The following is a 23,535-nucleotide window of genomic DNA, read 5'->3' on the forward strand; positions in this document are numbered from 1 at the left end:
CCCCCCCCCTAAAGACACACCAATCAGAAAGCTTCCTCCCCTCTTGGTAGGTAACGCCCCCCCCCCCCCCCCCCCCCTAAAGACACACCAATCAGAAAGCTTCCTCCCCTCTTGGTAGGTAACGCCCCCCTTAAGACACACCAATCAGAAAGCTTCCTCCCCTCTTTGTAGGTAACGAGGTCACCTCCAAGCTCCCCAGAAAGGCTGGCCAAGCGTTGAAGCGCTGAGCCCTACTGGTCAGAGCTGGAACTGCAAGGGGGGCCCGTGCATTTATGACGAGGAAACCCCACGCAGCTGGGGTTTAACATTGAGCGCTCGTTTGCACTTCCGCATTTAAGTAAAGACATCAATCATAAAGACATATATCAATCAATCAATCAATCAACCCATTTTGGGTGGGACCCCCTTTTGGTGTTAGCATTATGTTATGCTTTAGCTATTGAAAAATAGCAGATCTACAAGCTCACCGAGTGGCGCGCTACGAGCTTGTATAGGTCTGCTATTTTTGAAAAATCGAAGAACGACTGACATAGAAACATAGCTTTTTCAGAAAACTGTCAGGATGTAGAAGCCATTTTTAGAATCTGATCTCAGGTCAAAATGGGTTAATCAATGAACAACTCCTCTCCTCTCCGTAGGGTCCAGACCACAGCCCCAGCACTCAGACACACTCCTTCCCGGCCCCGGGCCCAAGTCTCCAGTGTTTCGGACGGGCAGCGAGCCGGTCCTGAGCCCCACTTTCCCTCGCAGACCCACAGAACCCCTGGCAGGTCAGTGTGCTCCTTTGGCCCGTTGTTGATGTTTCTGGGAACAACGAGAAGGAGGTTCAGTTATAAGAATGCCCCGCACTGGCAGTTAAAAGGAGTCCACTGTCCACTGTCCACTGTCCAACTGTCCACTGTCCACTGTCCACTGTCCACTGTCCAACTGTCCACTGTCCAACTGTCCAACTGTCCACTGTCCAACTGTCCACTGTCCACTGTCCAACTGTCCACTGTCCACTGTCCAACTGTCCACTGTCCACTGTCCACTGTCCACTGTCCAACTGTCCACTGTCCACTGTCCACTGTCCAACTGTCCAACTGTCCACTGTCCAACTGTCCACTGTCCACTGTCCAACTGTCCACTGTCCACTGTCCACTGTCCACTGTCCACTGTCCACTGTCCAACTGTCCACTGTCCAACTGTCCACTGTCCACTGTCCACTGTCCACTGTCCAACTGTCCACTGTCCAACTGTCCACTGTCCAACTGTCCACTGTCCAACTGTCCACTGTCCAACTGTCCACTGTCCACTGTCCAACTGTCCACTGTCCACTGTCCACTGTCCACTGTCCACTGTCCAACTGTCCACTGTCCACTGTCCACTGTCCAACTGTCCACTGTCCACTGTCCACTGTCCACTGTCCACTGTCCAACTGTCCACTGTCCAACTGTCCACTGTCCACTGTCCACTGTCCACTGTCCAACTGTCCACTGTCCAACTGTCCACTGTCCACTGTCCAACTGTCCACTGTCCACTGTCCACTGTCCACTGTCCACTGTCCAACTGTCCACTGTCCAACTGTCCACTGTCCACTGTCCACTGTCCACTGTCCAACTGTCCACTGTCCAACTGTCCACTGTCCACTGTCCAACTGTCCACTGTCCACTGTCCAACTGTCCACTGTCCACTGTCCACTGTCCACTGTCCACTGTCCACTGTCCACTGTCCAACTGTCCACTGTCCAACTGTCCACTGTCCACTGTCCAACTGTCCACTGTCCACTGTCCACTGTCCAACTGTCCAACTGTCCACTGTCCACTGTCCACTGTCCAACTGTCAACTGTCCAACTGTCCACTGTCCAACTGTCCACTGTCCACTGTCCACTGTCCAACTGTCCACTGTCCAACTGTCCACTGTCCAACTGTCCAACTGTCCACTGTCCAACTGTCCACTGTCCAACTGTCCACTGTCCAACTGTCCAACTGTCCACTGTCTAACTGTCCACTGTCCAACTGTCCACTGTCCAACTGTCCACTGTCCAACTGTCCAACTGTCCACTGTCCACTGTCTAACTGTCCACTGTCCACTGTCCACTGTCCAACTGTCCACTGTCCACTGTCCACTGTCCAACTGTCCACTGTCCAACTGTCCACTGTCCACTGTCCAACTGTCCAACTGTCCACTGTCCAACTGTCCACTGTCCAACTGTCCAACTGTCCACTGTCCACTGTCTAACTGTCCACTGTCCACTGTCCAACTGTCCACTCTCCAAATGTCCACTCCAGGCACTTCTAGGAAACCTCTAGGAATTTTTATTTGCCCCAAAAGTGATTAGCATGTGAATGGAAAATGTCATTTAAAAGTGTCCAGCTGGGGTCATATTTGGTTCCATATTTCAGCAAGTGATTTCCAATTTCAGATAATAAACAAGCCACCGTGTTGAGCCAAGGTTTCTGGATATGACATTATGGAAGTGTCTATGAGAAGCAAGATAACTGACTTTATGTGTAAACTATAATTCATGGTGTGTGTGTGTGTGTGTGTGTGTGTGTGTGTGTGTGTGTGTGTGTGTGTGCGTGCGCGTATGTGTGTGTGTGTCTCATATAAGGTGAGGTGTTACGGCTTTACGATCTCAAATATCGCTGTCGCCGAAGTGTTATCGCCCATTGCTCATGTCTCTTTCCTTCCAGGGAGCAACATGGAGTCCACCGTACGGTCTTCGCTTCCTGTCCTCATTTAATTAATAGTCCTTGGTACAGTACAGTACAGTCCAGAGGCCGAGATAGATACCGTTGTACTCTTGTTGTCTAATATACAGGCCAGGCCATCCGGGGTTCAGACAGCCAGCTGTGTCCCAAACCGCCCCCCAAACCCAGCAAGGTGCCCATGCTCCGACCCCCTCACCTCCAGGACCCGATCTCCTCCTCCTCCTCGCCCTCCTCGGGCCTCACGGCTCCTCCACTAGAAACCTCCAGCTGTGTGTGGAGGAATGGAGGTATAGAACCACTTATACCTTCCTTTACATGTTCTGTCGTCATACAGGGAATTATGTGACATTTCGGTCATTAACCCATTTTGACCTTTAGATCAGATTCTAAAAAATGTCTTCTACATCCTGACAGTTTTCTGAAAAAGCTATGTTTCTATGTCAGTCGTTCTTCGATTAAAAAAAAAATAGCAGACCTACAAGCTCGTAGCGCGCCACTCGGTGGCGCGCTATGAGCTTGTAGATCTGCTATTTTTCAATAGCTAAAGCATAGCATAATGCTAACACCAAAAGGGGTTCCCGCCCAGAATGGGTTTTTAAAATACTTTCATGTTTGGGTTTATTGAATGATACTTTAAACAACGGATGAATTACCATACTCTGACATTATGCATTTTCATCCCTGGTTTGTTTATGTATCTATATTTATTTGTTAGACACTTAATTGTGGAAAACACGTTGACATTAGTCGTCCCTGATTTAGGTTTAGCAGCAGTATTGGCATTTCTCATGCAAACATACAGTAGTATTCATTTATGGTTCCTCGCCGCTAGCTATGCGTGTTAGGGCCGATTCATACTCCTATTTTACCGCTGTTTCGGCGCTGTAGTGCCAAAATGATTTCGGCTCGTCAGACATTTTCAGTAGCACCGAAGAGCCGACTTTAGGACGGTACCCGCCCCCCCCCCGAACCTCAAATGACGTCACATTGTAGGCTCTACAGAGCCGAACCGACTTTTATTCGGCTCTAAAATAGGAGCATGAATCGGCCCTTATAGCCTTTTCCAAACCGATACAGTTCATGTTCATGATGAGCTCCCCTTAATTGCCGCAATGCCCGCATCTTTATTGTTATTTCTGTGACGGCTCCACACAGCCTCCATGGCCCCCCCGGTGCCCCCAGCCAAGCCACTGAAGTTCCAGCATCAGCTCCAGATCCCGGCCCTGCACCCCCAGAGTCCCTGCATGATGCCTAGCGTGGACCAGCTACCTGCTTCACAGCAGGACACGACGGAGCACATGAGGCACAGCCAGACGCCCAGCCCGGCACCCTGCTGTGGCCCACAGGAGTGGGAGGGGACACACGTACACACCCATAACTGCCAAGGTTATTATTATTATTATTATTATTATACTGTAGCCATGTTTTTATTTTCATTTCGTTTTGACGTCATGTTTTCGATTTCATTTTTGTGAGGTTTGCTAGTTCATTTAGTGTCATTTATGTTGTGAAAAGGCGAGGAGATTAAAAACAGCTCTGAAAATACCAGATCTGCTACAGTATGTTTTAAAGAGGAATATTGGATACTGACTAAAACTAAAGCACACTTGATCTCTGTGATTTTAGTTAGTTTTGTAAAACACACAATACAGTTTCTGATTTTGTTTTGAGTGGTGCAACCACTCCAAAGAACAGCAATGTCTGTGTTCACCTACCTATGTGTTGGTTCACCTATGTGACTATGTGACGTTAATCCATTTTGGGGCGGGAACCCCTTTTGGTGTTAGCATTACGTTATGCTTTAGCTATTGAAAAATAGCAGATCTACAAGCTCATAGCGCGCCACCGAGTGGCGCGCTACGAGCTTGTAGGTCTGCTATTTTTGAAAAATCGAAGAACGACTGACATAGAAACATAGCTTTTTTCAGAAAAATGTCATTTTCAAACAGACATTTTTAGAATCTGATCTCAGGTCAGAATGGGTTAATGAGCATGAGTATGACTATGAGTACCAGTAGGGGCGCTGTTGTGCCAGAAACAGAGAGAGAGAGATAGTGCTGCACTGTTGCCTGCTAGTGAGAGAGAGAGAGAGAGAGAGAGGAGGGGAGAGAGAGAGAGAGAGGAGTTGCACCACTCAGTTCACACAGGTGTGATTTATTTAACCCATTCTGAACGGGAACCCATTTTGGTGTTAGCATCATGTCGTGCTTTAGCTATTTTTTGAAAAATCGAAGAACGACTGACATTTTTAGAATCTGATCTCAGGTCAGAATGGGTTAAACAGACCAGTGTGTGTCCAGTGGAAACCTCGTATGAATCTGATCTCAGGTCAGAATGGGTTAAAAAAAAAAAATCAGTTAGCCCAAATGTTTTTCTTTTTTCTTTCTTTTTCCACCTCCCATCACAGACCACAGCCCAGGCCTGCAGCCTCCGTCCTGCAGCTACGTGGAGCGTCTGGGGAGGGAGGAGGACTGCAGCGTGGAGGCGGAGGGGAGGAGGAGGGCTCTGGACAGGAGCTCCTACCACCACGCCATCGCTGCCCTGGAGAGCAGCGAGGGAGAGGAGGAGGACGGCGGCGTCGGCGTCGTTGGGAGGGGGGAGGAAGAGGACGAGAAGAAGAGGAGGAGGAGGGAAAAGGAGGACAGGACGGCGGCGGCGTTCCGGTGCCCGCTGTTTGAGACGGAGTCGGCGTTCCGGCCGTCGGACTTCGCGTCTCGCCTCCTGCCGCCGGAGAACAAGCCGCTGGAGACGGTGGTCCTGAAGAGAGCCAAGGAGCTGCTGCTCGACCACGACCACCACAGCATCGCCAGGCACCTGCTGATGGCCGACTGCCTGGTACGGCGTATACGCATTATAGTTGCTTTGAGAAACCCATTTTGAAAACTATGAACTATAATTTTTGCCCTTTGATAACAAGCATGCATTTTAGATTTTTGTGTTGGCTTTTGAAAAATAGCAGATATACAAGCTCGTGGCGCGCTGCAAGCTTGTACATCTGCTATTAAAATCGTGAAAAGTGTGAGAACTACTGATTTAGAAGGCATTTGTAGAATCAGCCTCAGGTCTTAATGGGTTAAAAGCCATACGTCAACACAGACATACAAGTGTACACGTAGAGTCTACGTGTACACTTGTATGTCTGTGTTGACAGTGAGAGAACATGCATGTGTTTGTCTGTCTACGTCGTAGACATGCGTGTTCTCTCACTGTTCTTACACAGACAGACAAACACACGTGTGTTCTCTCACTGTTCTTACACAGACAGACAAACACACGTGTGTTCTCTCACTGTTCTTACACAGACAGACAAACACACGTGTGTTCTCTCACTGTTCTTACACAGACAGACAAACACATGCATGTTCTCTCACTGTTCTTACACAGACAGACAAACACATGCATGTTCTCTCACTGTTCTTACACAGACAGACAAACACATGCATGTTCTCTCACTGTTCTTACACAGACAGACAAACACACGCATGTTCTATCACTGTTCTTACACAGACAGACAAACACACGCGTGTTCTATCACTGTTCTTACACAGACAGACAAACACATGCATGTTCTCTCACTGTTCTTACACAGACAGACAAACACACGTGTGTTCTCTCACTGTTCTTACACAGACAGACAAACACACGCGTGTTCTATCACTGTTCTTACGTAGACAGACACACAAAGACACAAAGATCTAATCAGCAGGAAAACATGTTTACGGCTGGTCTTAAAAACGGTTCCTCTATCCTCCATCCCACTCGCAGAGAATTAGATTAAAACTAGCCTGCTGCTCACGTTGCTGCTGCTCACATTAAAAAGAATCCCATGATGCACCACAAGCATCAACAGCCCCGAAAAATAAAACGCAGCTGAGACATGCAGCCACAGTCCAACCGCACGCTGACACACACACACACACACAGTTCACACACACACACACCACAATACAACTATGAAAGGACATTATCAGACAGACAGACAGACAGACAGACAGACAGACACAGTAATTCTCAGGACCTGTTTGTGCCAAGGAAGGAACACCACATTGATATCTGAAAATGTTTTGTGCCAGAGACCGAGATTTGTGTTTGGAAATTCAAAATCACACTCGTGTGAACTGAGTGGTGCAACTCTCTCTCTCTCTCTCTCTCTCTGTGTTTCTGGCACAACAGCGCCCCTACTGGTACTAATAGTCATATACTGGTGCTCATTAACGTCACACGGACACATAGGTGAACACACATAGGTGAACACGGACATTGCTGTTCCTTGGAGTGGTTGCACCACTCAAAAATAATGCCAGATCTTCCCCAGAGGGTCCACTCCACTGACTCCACTCCATACAGCTTGTTGTAAAACCTGGTTGGATTGGATCACTCCACTCCATACAGCTTGTTGTAAAACCTGGTTGGATCGGATCACTCCACTCCATACAGCTTGTTGTAAAACCTGGTTGGATTGGATCACTCCACTCCATACAGCTTGTTGTAAAACCTGGTTGGATCGGATCACTCCACTCCATACAGCTTGTTGTAAAACCTGGTTGGATTGGATCACTCCACTCCATACAGCTTGTTGTAAAACCTGGTTGGATCGATGTGTGTTTTGTTTTGTCAGGTTGCTAGGATACTGGGCGTGTCCGAGGAAGTGAAGGAGCAGATGGGCGTGGCCTCGGGTCTGGAACTGGTGACCCTGCCCCACGGTCAGCAGCTGAGACTGGACCTGTTGGAAAGGTACTAATGACCTTTGACCTGTTGGATAGTTACAGTACATACACGCTCACTGTGAATGACCTGTTGGAGAGGTAATGACCTTTGACCTGTTGGATAGTTACATACACGCTCACTGTGAATGACCTGTTGGAGAGGTAATGACCTTTGACCTGTTGGATAGTTACATACACACTCACTGTGAACTTAGGACCTGTTGGAGAGGTGATAACCTTTGACCTGTTGGATAGTTACATACACACTCACTGTGAACTTAGGACCTGTTGGAGAGGTGATGACCTTTGACCTGTTGGATAGTTACATACACACTCACTGTGAAGGACCTGTTGGACCTTTAAAGGATTTGTTTTTCAAACCAAGGTTCATGTTTTAGGTTGTTATTAGAGAAAGTAAAAGATTTACAAAATGTCGTTCTGCAGCCCACTCCTTGGGCAAATTTGGAAAAGTGAAGAAATGTATTGGTCCATCCATCTATCCATCCATCCATCTTCAAACGCTTATCCGTAGTCGGGTCGCGGGGGCAACAGCTCCACCAGAGAGCTCCAGACTTCCCTCTCCAGAGCAACAATAGTGACTTCCTCCTGGGGGGATCCCGAGACGTTCCAAGGCCAGTGAGTCGATGTGTTTCCTCCAACTGCGCCTTGGTCTGCCCCGGGGTCTCCTCCCAGTGGGACATGATCCTTGGTCTGCCCCGGGGTCTCCTCCCAGTGGGACGTGATCCTTGGTCTGCCCCGGGGTCCCCTCCCAGTGGGACGTGGTCCTTGGTCTGCCCCGGGGTCTCCTCCCAGTGGGACGTGGTCCTTGGTCTGCCCCGGGGTCCCCTCCCAGTGGGACGTGATCCTTGGTCTGCCCCGGGGTCTCCTCCCAGTGGGACGTGATCCTTGGTCTGCCCCGGGGTCTCCTCCCAGTTGGACGTGCGTCGAGGACCTCCCTAGGGAGGCGCCCGAGAGGCATCCTAACCAGATGCCCCGAACCACCTCAGCTGACTCCTTTCCAGGTGAAGGAGCAGCGGTTCTACTCCGAGTCTCTCTCGTGTGACTGAACTTCTCACCCTATCTCTAAGGGAGCCAATAATAAGAGTATAAAATATGGTTAAAGTTTTTCATAAATTACACTGCCCTGCAGTGTCACGCGAAAGTAGCAAAGAATAGTCCGCCTACAAGCTAATCATGCCACACGTGAGCTTGTAGACCTGCTTCTTTTTTCATGGAAGTGAAAGTGGTTAAGTCTGGTTTTATAAATACCGAAACAAATGAAAAACATTAACAAGAGCGTGTGCCTAATAAGTACATTGAATCCGTTGGAACACAGGTTTCTTTATTGTAACAGTTTTTGGACATTCAAGGTTATGTCTGTCAGTTCAACTCTGAGGAATCCCATTGGCTACACGCCGAGTTAAATTAATATGAATTAACACTACGAATTTTACTATGTACTGCTCACACACACACACACACACGCACACACACACACACACACACACACACACACACACGCACGCACACGGACGCACACGCACACACACGTGCAAGTGAGTGAGTCCATGGGGACTCATGATTCAACTTTGATTTAATTTTCATGCCTGCTGGCTTGACTTGGGTTCAGTTTGAACTCGGATTGGCCCGTGCAGAGCAGTGTGTGTGTGTGTGTGTGCAGAGCAGTGTGTGTGTGTGTGTGTGTGTGTGTGTGTGTGTTCAGTGTGTGTGTGTGTGTGTGTGTGTGAACTTGGATTGGCCCGTGCAGTGCAGTGTGCGTCGTACATCTGAATGCCAACTTGTCATATTTATGACTTGTGACTCAGATCACATTAAATTTTAGTTATGCACGAAACATACATTTATTTATGGCTTATGGCGGTAGTTCTGTGTGCAGTGAGAGAAAGTCCAGCAGTGCCACACATTAACCCATTCTGACCTGAGATCAGATTCATACGAGGTTTCCACTGGACACACACTGGTCTGATTAACCCATTCTGACCTGAGATCAGATTCTAAAAATGTCAGTCGCTCTTCGATTTTTCAAAAATAGCAGACCTACAAGCTCGTAGCGCCACTCGCGCTACGAGCTTGTAGGTCTGCATGATGCTAACACCAAAATGGGTTCCCGTTCAGAATGAGTTAATAGGCCAACTATACAAAATGTTATTCATTACATTTTATTTACTTCATCAGTACCTTGTGTGCATATTATTCAAAATAATTGCACACATTTTCGAAAAAAAACAAAAACAAAAAAAAAAAGCTGATCTACAAGCTCGGTAGAGCTGCTATTTTTTAAACGGCTAAAGTTTAAAATAACGGTTAAAGTGGTTAAAAAGCTATGGCCGACACAGATGTGTTCCAGGTCCTAATGGGTTTTTTTTAACCCATTCTGAACGGGAACCCATTTTGGTGTTAGCATCATGTCGTGCTTTGGCTATTGAAAAATATCAGATCTACAAGCTCATAGCGCGCCACCGAGTGGCGCGCTATGAGCTTGTAGGTCTGCTATTTATTTGAAAAATCGAAGAACGACTGACATTTTTTTTAGAATCTGATCTCAGGGTCAGAATGGGTTAATAATCAGACCAGTGTGTTGTCCAGTGGAAACCTCGTATGAATCTGATCTCAGGTCAGAATGGGTTTTAACCTTCTCCTCTGTCTCTCTCTCTCCCAGGTCTTAATGTGTATTAATGTCTCTCTCTCTCTCTCTCCCACATAGACATCACACCATGGCGATCGGCGTGGCCGTGGACGTCCTGGGGTGCACGGGCAGCGTGGAGGAGCGAGCGTCCACGCTCAACCGCATCATCCTGGTGGCCGTGGAGCTGAAGGACGCCGTGGGAGACCTGTTCGCTTTCACCGCCCTGATGAAGGCCCTGGACCTGCCCCAGGTAGGCACGCACACACACACACACACACACACACTGAGACCTGTTTGCTTTCACCGCCCTGATGAAGGCCCTGGACCTGCCCCAGGTAGGCACACACACACACACACACACACACACACACACACACACAGACACAGACACACACACACACACACACGGTCTCCCCAAGGGTCTATCATTGGCTCTCTCATTTTCCCCCCTCTACACCAAATCTTGTTGCCGACAATAGCCGGTCGGCTATTTTCACCAAATGTTCGCCTATTTATTAGGAGTTATTATGACATGCCCAGAATAAGAATATGGACGCTATATAGGGTTCATGTGATTAAACACTAAAACATTTGTTTTTTTTATGTCATACCCAGTAGTAGTAGTAGCTCTGCCAGGACTTTGGTATACGAGTTTGTCATGGTTCCTGAATCCCCCCCATGCAGGAGACAGACAGACGCATTTGAATCCTAGCTATAGGTGGTTAAACATGCACACATAATATTCTTGACTAAAGTGTGCTTATATCTCTGTCCATGTTGCAGATCAGCCGCTTGGAGCAGACATGGACCGCGCTGAGAAGGAGCTACACACAGACGGCGATCAACTACGAGAAAACACTTAAACCCTTCTACAAGAACCTGTACGAGGGGACAGGTACTAGAAAACACTTAAACCCTTCTACAAGAACCTGTACGAGGGGACAGGTACTAGAAAACACTTAAACCCTTCTACAAGAACCTGTACGAGGGGACAGGTACTAGAAAACACTTAAACCCTTCTACAAGAACCTGTGCGAGGGGACAGGTACTAGAAAACACTTAAACCCTTCTACAAGAACCTGTGTGAGGGGACAGGTACTAGAAAACACTTAAACCCTTCTACAAGAACCTGTACGAGGGGACAGGTACTAGAAAACACTTAAACCCTTCTACAAGAACCTGTACGAGGGGACAGGTACTAGAAAACACTTAAACCCTTCTACAAGAACCTGTACGAGGGGACAGGTACTAGAAAACACTTAAACCCTTCTACAAGAACCTGTACGAGGGGACAGGTACTAGAAAACACTTAAACCCTTCTACAAGAACCTGTACGAGGGGACAGGTACTAGAAAACACTTAAACCCTTCTACAAGAACCTGTGCGAGGGGACAGGTACTAGAAAAGACTGCAGTAGATAGGTAGAATCATAGATAGGTAGAATCATAGATAGATATACCTTTATTGATCCCGAGGGGGAATTCTTCAAGACCCCCAGAGGCAGCACATATTTAGCAGAAGGGTTCAAGGTACAGAATAAGTCGTATACAGCAATACAAACTATACAAAGGCAAGAACAACAATAAGAAGGACATGCTGTATACCGTCAATACAGAACAACAGTAAACAGTGCTCTCTTTAGCCTGATTGTTATTGCCTGCAGGTGTTCCACTCCTAAAGCAGGCAGAGGAGAGAGACAGAGAATATAATACAGCTCATATAATGAGGAAATAAAACTAAGAGTACCGTCAATGATGAACAAAGAGTGTACAACAATAGAGAGTATGCGCGTGACATCATCATCAAACCAGGAAGTTATGCAGGAACGCCCACTGAGCTTAGAGTATATATATTTATAGAGAAGGCACCCCAGAGGAAATCTTGAGGCGAAATGGACATAGTGGCCGAATGAAGGTATTGCAGCCTGGCCCCAAACACATGAACGCGCTGTCCGTTGACTATCATTGTACACGTTCACGACGGACGACGCTCGTGCGCGTTCAACGGCAGCGCGTTCATGTGTTTGGGGCCACTCACCATTGCAATCCGTCCCAGAATGCACTCTGTTCCTACCCGGAAGGAGGAGTGAAATCGCCTCATGCGCTTTTGAGCAACTCAATGCAAGTGGATGGGAGGAGAACTCGGGTGTCTTCTCTATAGATATATATACTCTATGCCACTGAGTGGCAAAAAACTACTTTCTGGCCTTGACAGCCCCATTCATCCACACAGAAAATTTAAACAATGTTAAACTCACTTTGCCTGTTGCTTTGCCACTCGATGTGCCATTCACTTTAACCCATTCTGAACGGGCACCCATTTTGGTGTTATAGCATCATGTTATGCTTTAGCTATTGAAAAATAGCAGATCTACAAGCTCATAGCGCGCCACCGAGTGGCGCGCTACGAGCTTGTAGGTCTGCTATTTTTGGAAAAAATCGAAGAACGACTGACATTTTTAGAATCTGATCTCAGGTCAGAATGGGTTAATCAGACCAGTGTGTTGTCCAGTGGAAACCTCGTATGAATCTGATCTCGGGTCAGAATGGGTTAAGCATGCGCATACGCTCTATAGAGCACCGAAGTCCTGACGTCACTCGCTCATCCCCTGGTTCACGGAAGTAATGTCTCTATGGAGAATAACATGGGGTCATCGTCTCATTATAATAATTGTGGTCCAAAAATAAACAAACTGTCCCGGCGATATTGTCGGCGAGGTGTCTCTGTATCGTTTACGACGGGCAGTAACTCAAATTTGATTTGATTTGATTTGTCTGTTTCTAGCGAAACTTGAACTAATTCTGCAGCAGTCAGTTGATTCTTCATATCCATATGAGTTAAACGGCCTGGATGATTTGTTCATTTTTCAAACACAGTTGTTATAACGAGGCGATCTAAAATTACAATGCAAATAAAAAGTACATGAACCCATGGACTTATAGCGCCCTCTAGCGATATTGACGTCAGACTTCAGTGCTCTATATAAACCCTAGTTTAGAGAGAGAGAGAGAGTGTGAGAGAGAGAGAGTGTGAGAGCGAGAGAGAGAGAGTGTGTGAGAGAGAGAGAGTGTGTGAGCGAGAGAGAGTGTGTGTGTGTGTGTGTGTGTGTGTGTGTGTGTGTGAGAGAGAGAGAGAGTGTGAGAGAGAGAGAGAGAGAGAGAGAGAGTGTGTGAGCGAGAGAGAGTGTGAGAGAGAGAGAGAGAGAGAGAGAGAGAGAGAGAGAGATATTGATTGAAAACTTTATTTCAGGCACATTGGGTCCATAAACAAACAACAGGGAAAAATACAAAACAACAACACAGAGATAGCCTATGTAACTATCAGGCTATTTTCACTCCAGGCAGTCCTTGTCAATTATTAAAAACATATAAACAATGCCTCCAGTGTTTCCAGAAACATGAGGAAAAGACTGTATCACTCTGTGTGATCCCTGTTTTAAGGCCATAATTAATGGCCTTAACAGGGATAGGCCCCTAATTAATTAAAGAGAGAGAGAGAGTGTGGGGGTTGCAATAAGGAGTATTATTCAGGGCTTTCACCCAGCCAGCCACCCACACATAATAAAAGTCACACGCCCGTAGATAAAGGTTAGCCGAGGCCACTCAGTGTTGTTTTCGTCGACTAAAACTAAGACGAAAAATGTTCGTCGACTACCTTTCTTCACTGACTAAAACTAAATGAAAACGAATCTATGATGACTAAAACTAGGACTAAATTTCGTCAACAAATAAAAACTAGACTAAAATGTTAGGAAGGGACTAGTGGACAAGAGATCCAGTTTTATGCTGGGTTGCATGCTGAAAATAGCAGATCTACAATCTGCGACGCGTTGTGAGATTGTATATCTGCTATTTTCAGCATGCAACCAAAGTGTAAAATATGTCATTACAACGACATCAAGGCATGTCAAAACACATTTTAGTCGACTAAATCAACCGTAGATTTAGTCGACTAAAATCGTATGACATTAAGTCGACTAAAACTAGACTAAACACTAGAACATTCCAGGTGACTAAAATGTGACTAAAACTAAGTGAAAACTATTCAAGAGACTATGACTAAAACTAAAATAGAAAATGTGCTGCCAAAAACAACACTGGTGCCAAACGTCTCGTTCCTGTCCTTTCCCAGCGGCCCTCCCCCCCGTGGTGTGCATGCCCCTCCTCCTGCCCCTCCTCACGCTCATGGAGCGCCCGTCAATCACTCTGGAGGGGGCGGAGCTGTGGGAGACCAGCGAGCAGGGCTGTGACATCATGCTGCGCCACCTGCAGGCCGCGCGCAGCGTCGCGCACAACGCCCACAGCTACACGGCCAGCACACACACGGCTTTACAAGGTACGGTACGGTACGGTACGGTATGCCACTGTTGTGGTTTACTACTGTTTACTACTGTGTGGGTTTATCCTGTCCCAGCGGTGGTCAAGATGGTCCCCAGGGGGCACGGTGGCACAGTTGGTAGTGCTGTCGCCTCACAGCTATAAAGGTCCTGGGTTCGATTCCCGCTCGGGGCGCTGTGGGTGCTGGCGGCGTGTTTCCTCCTCCGCGTCATCAGTGCCCATACCCGAAGGCGAAAGGGCCTTTCTGTGTGGAGTTTGCATGTTCTCCCCGTGTCCCCTAGGGTAGATACCCTCACAAAAACATGCAGTAATCCTGGTCTCTAAACTGCCTCCCCCTGGCCAGCCGGGACGCCTGATGGAGGGGAAAGGAACTGGGTGGAATAACTTGTTCCTTCCACGCGCTACGTCCAACCAGGGAAACTCCCCCCCTGTCAGGTGTAAAGGAGCAACTTGGACACTCAGGCATGAAGGAAGCATGAGTTCAAGTCCGTTGCTCTCCCCTTGTCCCCCATATATGGGGACTAGGTTGGCGGAGGGTGTGTAGAGCCCAGGATCACATTAGATGATTGACACAGGGGTGAAAAATGGGTTACAAAATCGTGGGATAAAAAATATATTTAAAAAAAAAAGATGGTCCCCAGATAAATGATGGAGAGTTATTTGGTGACTGTTGAGAGTGTAAAATGAAACCAAATGGACCCTTACGGGGCAATACCGGTACTTAAAATACAAGAAGTCTACACAATTAGAGAATGTAGAAAATGTTATTTTGATCAACGTTTGCCTGTTATCTCTCCTACCATGTCAATACAGCATGGAATTGTGGACAAAATCTGGGAAAACCCGGGAAGACTATTTATTTCTTTAATTGTATCTGTGTGTGTGCCTGTGCGTGTGTGTGTGTGTGTGTGTGCGTGCGTGCGTGCGTAGGCTTCCAGTGCGATGAAGACCTCCTGGAAGTGTTCCAGACAGACTTCCAGCTGCGTCTGCTCTGGGGGAGTCGCGGAGCCACCGTCAACCAATCCGATCGCTTCAACAAGTTCACCCTCATCCTCACCGCGCTGTCGCGGAAACTGGAGCCCCCCCCGACCACGACACACACCCAGATCTGAGGAGCCTCCCGACCAATCAGAGGAGTCCCCGGGGAGCCACGACACACACCCAGATCTGAGGAGCCCCCCGGCCAATCAGAGGAGTCCCCGGGGAGCCACGACACACACCCAGATCTGAGGAGCCCCCCGACCAATCAGAGGAGCCCCCGGGGAGCCACGACACACACCCAGATCTGAGGAGCCCCCCGGCCAATCAGAGGAGCCCCCTGGGCCACGACACACACCCAGATCTGAGGAGCCCAGCAGGCGGACGGACAGACGGACGGACACTGACAGACATCTTTTCTCCTCGTTTGTTGGAGTAGCGTTAGCAGCATAGTGGACAATACATTCTGCAAGCTGCTCCGTTGGTCCACAGGGTGTTCTGAAACACTCTGGACAGTGTGTTAATACTCAGTAACATACACTCCTGTGTCCGAGGTCGGATCGGTTCTGTGGTGCAGTGGTGCAAAAAAACATAACTCTGTGAGTGTACAAAACTACAAATGGAACCAAAAGGGGTCCATTTGGCTCCATTTGTATAGTTTTGTACACTTCCATTTGTACACACTCTGAGTCACAGACCTGTAAGGGTCCCTTTGGAACCGCCCCAAGGAACCCTGGGGTTCTTTTTTCCACCAAAATACTGTAACTTTGGTTCTACAACTGGTTCCTGTTCTAGATTCATGGAACCTTGGTGCTTTCACAGAACCGGCAGAACCTTGGTGCTTTCACAGAACCGGTGCTTTCACAGAACCGGTCCTTTCACAGAACCGGTCCTTTCACAGAACCGGTGCTTTCACAGAACCGGTGCTTTCACAGAACCGGTCCTTTCACAGAACCGGTCCTTTCACAGAACCGGTGCTTTCACAGAACCGGTCCTTTCACAGAACCGGTGCTTTCACAGAACCGGTCCTTTCACAGAACCGGTCCTCTCACAGAACCGGTCCTTTCACAGAACCGGTGCTTTCACAGAACCGGTCCTTTCACAGAACCGGTGCTTTCACAGAACCGGTCCTTTCACAGAACCGGTCCTCTCACAGAACCGGTCCTTTCACAGAACCGACGGACATTTTTTTGGTTCCACTTCCGAACCAACTTTTAGGTGGAAATGGGGACACCTTTGAGAACCACCGACAGTGAATCGGAGGTATATTATTATGGACTGAATTTGGGAATAATTTAGTCATAGCCATGTTTGTTCCATCGTGCACCCCCCCCCCCCCCCCCGCCCTACCTGTAGCTTCTATGTAGCTTTAAGATTCAATGCCAGCCCATTTGTTTTATTTTTTTATTTTAAATGTCGGGACATCTCGCACAGTGTGAGGATGTAATAATATCATTTAAACACTGAGGATCATTTTATATATACTGCGGGGTATTGAAGATCATTTTAGCCAGAGAGCCTACTGTATGTAGCTGACACACATGGTCAATGTACAGTATGTATATATATATATATACATACATATACAGTACAGTGGAGCTCATATATTGTTATATTGTGGCTTAAGTACAGACAGTGGGAACCACTGCTGTTACTCGAGATCTGAATGGTTCTGAAACTTTTAGACGTACTCTGGAAACGACAGTAATATGTACAGTATTTCCACCCTGATCATCATCTGTCTGCTGTCGAAGAGTTAACCCATTTTTGGGCGCGGGAACCCCTTTTGGTGTTTTAAACATTATGTTATAGTTTAGCTATTGAAAAATAGCAGATCTACAAGCTCGTATATAGCGCGCCACCGAGTGGCGCGCTATACGAGCTTGTAGGTCTGCTATTTGGGGGGGGGGGGGAAACGTGAAAATGTGGCGCAAATCCATGACATAAAACTGTCAGGATTTTTAGAAGACATTTTATACATTTCGACGTCGGGGCCTAAATGGATTGTAAAATGCAGAGCATTCTTGTAGCAGTTTGTAAACCCACCACCAGGAGACCAGCTGGGTGTTTCTCAAACAGACAGCAGCTTTTTCACATACTGTACAGTACAGTAGCAACTGTAGCAACATTTCACTGCAACATAGCATGTCTGAGTCCGTAAAGAGCAATGTATCATTGCTGTGGTTCAGTACTGTATGTTAACATTAGACATAACTCAGGTAATTAATTACCCATTTTCTTCTGAGACTGGATGTAATGTCAGCAAAGTTACAAAAAATGCAAACGCTTGCTCTTTTTCTCCCGAATCTGTAATGAAAGTCACGTCTTGACTTTGGGCTCCAGCTTAGTAGCAGAAATGGATACGCTTTTTTTAAAAGGGATTGGCTGGCGTTACTGAAAACAAATACATTTTGGTCTATTTATTTCCCATCAAGGTACAAAATGATTATTATTTAAAAATAAATGTGTTTACATTGGCACTCCAATGAAGAGCATTATCCTTCGTACCAAAGTGATCTAACTCTCAACAAGCACCTTAGTGACAGGGGATGGTTTTGCTACATTATGTATAAAACAGTAGTAAAATTATAAATATCAAAGTACATCCCTTTTATTAAACACTCAAATTATTCCTTATTCCTGGTGTAAAAAGACGGAATGGAATAAGAGGACAAACACTCCTGCGGAGCCAGTGCTACTGTATATTAGTAAGAAAAATAACTATTTAATGATGTTAATTAATGTAATTATACAGGTTTAGTTTTTTTTTGTCCCCTATGGAGATTATTTCGGCTGCTTCAAATGGGAACATCATATTTAACTCGTGTGACCCATTTTGTGATTTATCCTTTTTGCTGATAGCTAAATATAATACATCATCTGATCAACTATTAATTGTGAGTTTAAAATGAACCAGCCTCATATTGGGTGAGATGGTGAATATTTGGATTTAATGAAGCTGTGTGATATAATAGTGTGACATTTATAGTAAGATCTGGTTTGTCCTATTGTACTAATGACGAAAAGAAACAACCTTATAAGCATTATTTATGCAAAAACCTTTGCACAAATCAACAACAAAAAAAGAAAGAAGTGATTTCTTTTCATTTTGATGGCCTTGACGAGTATTTTGTGTTGCTTTAGCTATTGAAAAATAGCAGATCTACAAGCTCATAGCGCGGCACCGAGTGCCGCGCTATGAGCTTGTAGGTCTGCTATTTTTGAAGAATCGTGAAAAGTGACATGAAAGTGTTTGAGAAGACAAGAAAACAGTCAGGATTTAGAAGACATTTGCTGAATCGTTCCCAGGTCAGAATGGGTTAACACATTATGTTTTTCTTTTTACATTTTCTTTTTTAATCCCTGTCCCAGACTGGATGTATACAAATACGGAATATCTGATTTTCAGTCCTCTGAACCCACACCTCGTGTTGTTGCCTCTGTGAAAACAACATCAGATCTGACAGATCACAGGTTTTCCAAATCAGACTTTTTCTGTACTTTCTGTAAAGAGAGCTCTAAATGGTCTATAACAACTGGTAAAAAAGTATGTCATTGTGTGAAGAAGTACTAAAAGGTGTACATATTTTTAAGCATCGGCATGTTGATACTAGACTGTAATATATTTTCTCTAGGAGACGTCACTGTAAAAAAGATATTGATGAATTTTAATGTTAAATACATAATAAATAAATATACAACATAAATCTGTAGAGGAGGAACTTTTCTTTTATGTGTTTCATCCAAGACATCATCGTCGCCATGCTGGCTTTGTGGTGGACATTGTTGTCAAATTTCCATTTTTGCGGTGGTCACTTACTGGACACACAGAATGAGTGGACATTAACCCATTCTGACCGGGCACCCATTTTGGTGTCGGCATCATGTTATGCTTTAGCTATTTAAAAATAGCAGATCTACAAGCTCATATCGTGCCACCGAGTGGCGCGATATGAGCTTGTAGGTCTGCTATTTTTGAAAAATTGAAGAGCGACTGACATTTTTAGAATCTGATCTCAGGTCAGAATGGGTTAATCAGACCAGTGTGTGTCCAGTGGAAAACCTCGTATGAATCTGAATCTCAGGTCAGAATGGGTTAATTATTACTAGAAACACAAAGTACTGTACTAGCCCCGAATGACCATAACAGGTCTGTAACTCTGAGAGTGACCATGACGGGTCTGTAACTCTGAGAGTGACCATGACGGGTCTGTAACTCTGAGAGTGACCATGACGGGTCTGTAACTCTGAGAGTGACCATGACGGGTCTGTAACTCTGAGAGTGACCATGACGGGTCTGTAACTCTGAGAGTGACCATAACAGGTCTGTAACTCTGAGAGTGACCATGACAGGTCTGTAACTCTGAGAGTGACCATGACAGGTCTGTAACTCTGAGAGTGACCATAACAGGTCTGTAACTCTGAGAGTGACCATGACAGGTCTGTAACTCTGAGAGTGACCATGACAGGTCTGTAACTCTGAGAGTGACCATAACAGGTCTGTAACTCTGAGAGTGACCATGACAGGTCTGTAACTCTGAGAGTGACCATGACAGGTCTGTAACTCTGAGAGTGACCATAACAGGTCTGTAACTCTGAGAGTGACCATAACAGGTCTGTAACTCTGAGAGTGACCATAACAGGTCTGTAACTCTGAGAGTGTAAAGATGGGACATGCGAGCACACTCTCAGAGTCAACACATTTTGGGGCGGGAACCCCTTTTGGTGTTTTAATAAATGGGCCCATTAGATGGGGGTAGCACCCGCAGTTTCATTAAAGAGGATATTTCCAGAGCACTTTAACCTGCCAGTTATAGGTAAAGAACCGTTGAATATGTATATGTGTTTGGTTCCAGAACACCCCAGAGAATTACATGCAGGAAAGTGAAGGCTCGTTTGAGAAATATTAAGATCAATCAAAGCATTGATGTCCATTTATTGGAAACCCAAAGTTGAGCTCTTCTATGATTAACCCATTCTGAACGGGAACCCCTTTTGGTGTTAGCATCATGTTATGCTTTAGCTATTGAAAAATAGCTAAAGATCTACAAGCTCATAGCGCGCCACCGAGTGGCGCGCTATGAGCTTGTAGATCTGCTATTTTTTTTAAATCGAAGAGCGACTGACATAGAAGACATTTTTTTTAAATCTGATCTCAGGTCAGAATGAAAACTGTCACGATGTAGAAGACATTTTTAGAATCTGATCTCAGGGTTAAAGCGCCAAACGGAAAGATAAGGAGGGACTTGGAAGCAAAAGGAATGCCCATAGCAGATGTACCCATCATAGGGATGGATGCAGTGGAATTAGGAGTCCTAATTGGCGGAGACCAATATTGGAAAATGGTCACAGGATAAATGGAGAGACTGAATGAAGCACTATAGTTGCACTGGAAAGTGTATTTGGATGGCTGGTGCAAGGAGAAGTCACCACGCTAAATATCATAACTGAAGTTGTGGAGATTGAAGTGATGCACATCAGCGTCGGAGAGGAACAGGCACTGTCAGATCAGTTATACGCAACGTTTGGGAAATCGAATCCCTTGGAATCCACATGAAAGAAATGCATTCTGAGAAGGAAGACATGGCAGTGTATCCCAAGCCGTGCATATCCACGGATATCCGAAACCGTTCATATCCACGGCATGCCTATTCCCACTATAGGCTGAGGAAGAAATGCCACTTGACAGTTTTCAAATCAGCCTCATGGTGGCACTACAACAGGCAAAGTTGCGTCTCTCTCACACACACACACACACACACACACACACACACACACACACACACACACACACACACACACACACACACACACACACACACACACACACACACAAACCCAAACAAACATGTTTAAATTACTCCTAAACATTTTGCCAAACATCACACACTCTCCTATATCCTCCTGGTGGAGACCTGTGCCCAGAAGGGCACTTTTTCTAGTTCATTTCTGCATCTCTTAGGGCCCATTTAACCATATAATGCATTTGGATGGCAAAAACGTTCAGTGTCTTGAATGAGATGTGCTGTGAGTTTGGATATCTGCTATTTTCCAGCATAGGACCGTTGCACAGTGAAGTATAAACAAGCTGCATATCCCATAGGGATATATATACTCCAGATACTCTCCATTGTCGTATTCGTACTACAAGCTCACAATGGTTGAATCGATTTGTGAGGTGTCTTCTATTATTATTTGTTAAACATTGTGTTATAATTTAGCTATTTTGGAAAAATCGAAGAACCACTGACATAGAAACATAGCTTTTTCAGAAAACTGTCAGGATGTAGAAGACATTTTTAGAATCTGATCTCAGGTCAGAATGGAAAACTGTCAGGATGTAGAAGACATTTTTAGAATCTGATCCCGGCAAATCAAACATTTGACTATAGTAGTGACTAGTAGGGCTCCTAATAATATGCTAGCCTCATAGTACAGTATGTGCCCTCAGACCTACAGTACAGAATGAGCGTAGGGACTGAGGGCACATATGGGGCTACTATAGTACTAATATGTCTACTAATGTCACATAGCAAATCAGTGTCATACATAATTCTGAAGAAAAGCATGGAGATATTCAGTATTTGGGTTCTTATGATCAAAATAAGATTGTTATAATGGTGTGTAAAAAAAGAGAATATAAAAATGGCCACGGACAAGACCAAGTCTTTGCCATGGACACATTTTGTCTGTGTATAATAAGCCCCGATTGTATTAGTAACCGTCTGTGCACTGAGGTGGACAAATGCGAGAAAAAAAAGAATACATGATGTAACGACGGCAATTAATATTATCCTACAGTAGATTCATAAATATGTTGGAATCGTTCATTTACATTTCTCATGTATTAATATAGAACTGTTTTCCAGTTGCACAAAATAACCAGAGAAGTCGGTCACATGCCTGACACAAACTTAAACGCCTGCATTTACGGCTTTATATTAAAAAAAAGTCATGTAGGCCTATACCACACACTTCCTGGGTGTACAGTACGTTGCACGGTCACCATGCAACACTACAGTATACGTGTACGCCAATGGAACATTAAGAGGCCTAAACCAATCCACTTTTCACTGCTGAGATTGTTTTATTAGAGCACAATATCTCATGGGTGGGTGTGTGGGGGGGGAGCAGTTTGTTCACAAAGTGTCTGACAACATTCAAAGTAAAAAGTGATGTACACAGCATGGAGAAAAAGTATACTGCCATTGGTTATTATTACAATGCACTGTAGCCTATTATACAACAATGCAAACACGCTGACATATTGCCCTGTATAGCATCCTGAAGCAAAGAAACTAAATGTATTGATAGTCGGTTAAATATAAGAATGCATACATTATGTGAAAAGATGAATGATCAGATTCTGCAGGACACTGATGATGCATAATATGTATCATCATCAATATTATTATGTACTTAACCTCTTCAACCATAGCATATTATGTTAGGCCTGTCACATTTATTACATAATCGCGGCGATTATTTGAGATAATTGCAATTATACTTTTGCGTTTCCATGTTGAAAAGGCATGTAACGATATATCGTATATCGCGATATATATCGATATTATATCCAGACGATATGTATCGATTTATTGAAAAGAAAATCGATTTATTCCATCATATTCACATGGTTTTGGAGAGAAATGAGACAGTAGAGGCCTGGAGAGGGGAGCTGTATAATGTGTCTGTGACTGTGCCCAGGTGATAGTCGTTATTGATGCTCATTAATACATCAAGAAAGGCCATTATCTTTGCAATGTAGTTAAATAAAAATTGTGAAAAAAGCTTTTGGGGGGAAGATAAATCATTGTGTTGAAAATATCGTGAAAAATCGTATCGTGATACGTATCGTACCGTGAGTTGAGTGTATCGTTACATGCCTAAAACGTCCACAGATTTTCATAGTTCTAAAATAGCAGAAATAGATATCTTTTGTAATTATTTTGGGAAAGAAAAATATATAGATTCAATAATGAATGTGTCAGTTAGTTCTCGTTATTCGTCATTATCTTCCCTGCATGGCAATTTTTTGATTAAGAAGCCTTAAAAGGCAAACAGAAACACAAATCGCAAACGTTTCAATGTTCAATGCAACAACAACAAAAAAAATCGATAATTGCAATTATTTGTGTTAATTAATCGTCAACTTAATTTTGTAATTGTGACA

At 45.1% G+C, this 23,535-nt stretch overlaps 1 protein-coding gene across 3 annotated transcripts in view; it reads left to right on the plus strand.

Annotated features, from left to right (window-relative positions):
* bcar3 (BCAR3 adaptor protein, NSP family member) overlaps positions 1 to 17,127 on the plus strand; it is an 81,407-nt gene extending 64,280 nt beyond the window's left edge. For all 3 annotated transcript variants that reach the window (XM_083767039.1, XM_083767040.1, XM_083767041.1), the window contains 9 exons: positions 639 to 770; positions 2,805 to 2,981; positions 3,850 to 4,080; positions 5,102 to 5,529; positions 7,313 to 7,428; positions 10,126 to 10,297; positions 10,831 to 10,942; positions 14,179 to 14,382; positions 15,315 to 17,127. In XM_083767039.1, coding sequence (XP_083623165.1) covers positions 639 to 770; positions 2,805 to 2,981; positions 3,850 to 4,080; positions 5,102 to 5,529; positions 7,313 to 7,428; positions 10,126 to 10,297; positions 10,831 to 10,942; positions 14,179 to 14,382; positions 15,315 to 15,496 — 1,754 coding nt within the window. In that variant the 3' untranslated portion in view covers positions 15,497 to 17,127. The remainder of the gene's footprint in view (positions 1 to 638; positions 771 to 2,804; positions 2,982 to 3,849; positions 4,081 to 5,101; positions 5,530 to 7,312; positions 7,429 to 10,125; positions 10,298 to 10,830; positions 10,943 to 14,178; positions 14,383 to 15,314) is intronic.
* The last annotated feature ends 6,408 nt before the right edge of the window (positions 17,128 to 23,535 follow it).

The sequence above is a fragment of the Protomyctophum parallelum genome (genome assembly GCF_964188405.1).
Source record: "Protomyctophum parallelum genome assembly, chromosome: 6".
In the NCBI taxonomy this organism is placed as follows: Eukaryota; Metazoa; Chordata; class Actinopteri; order Myctophiformes; family Myctophidae; genus Protomyctophum; species Protomyctophum parallelum.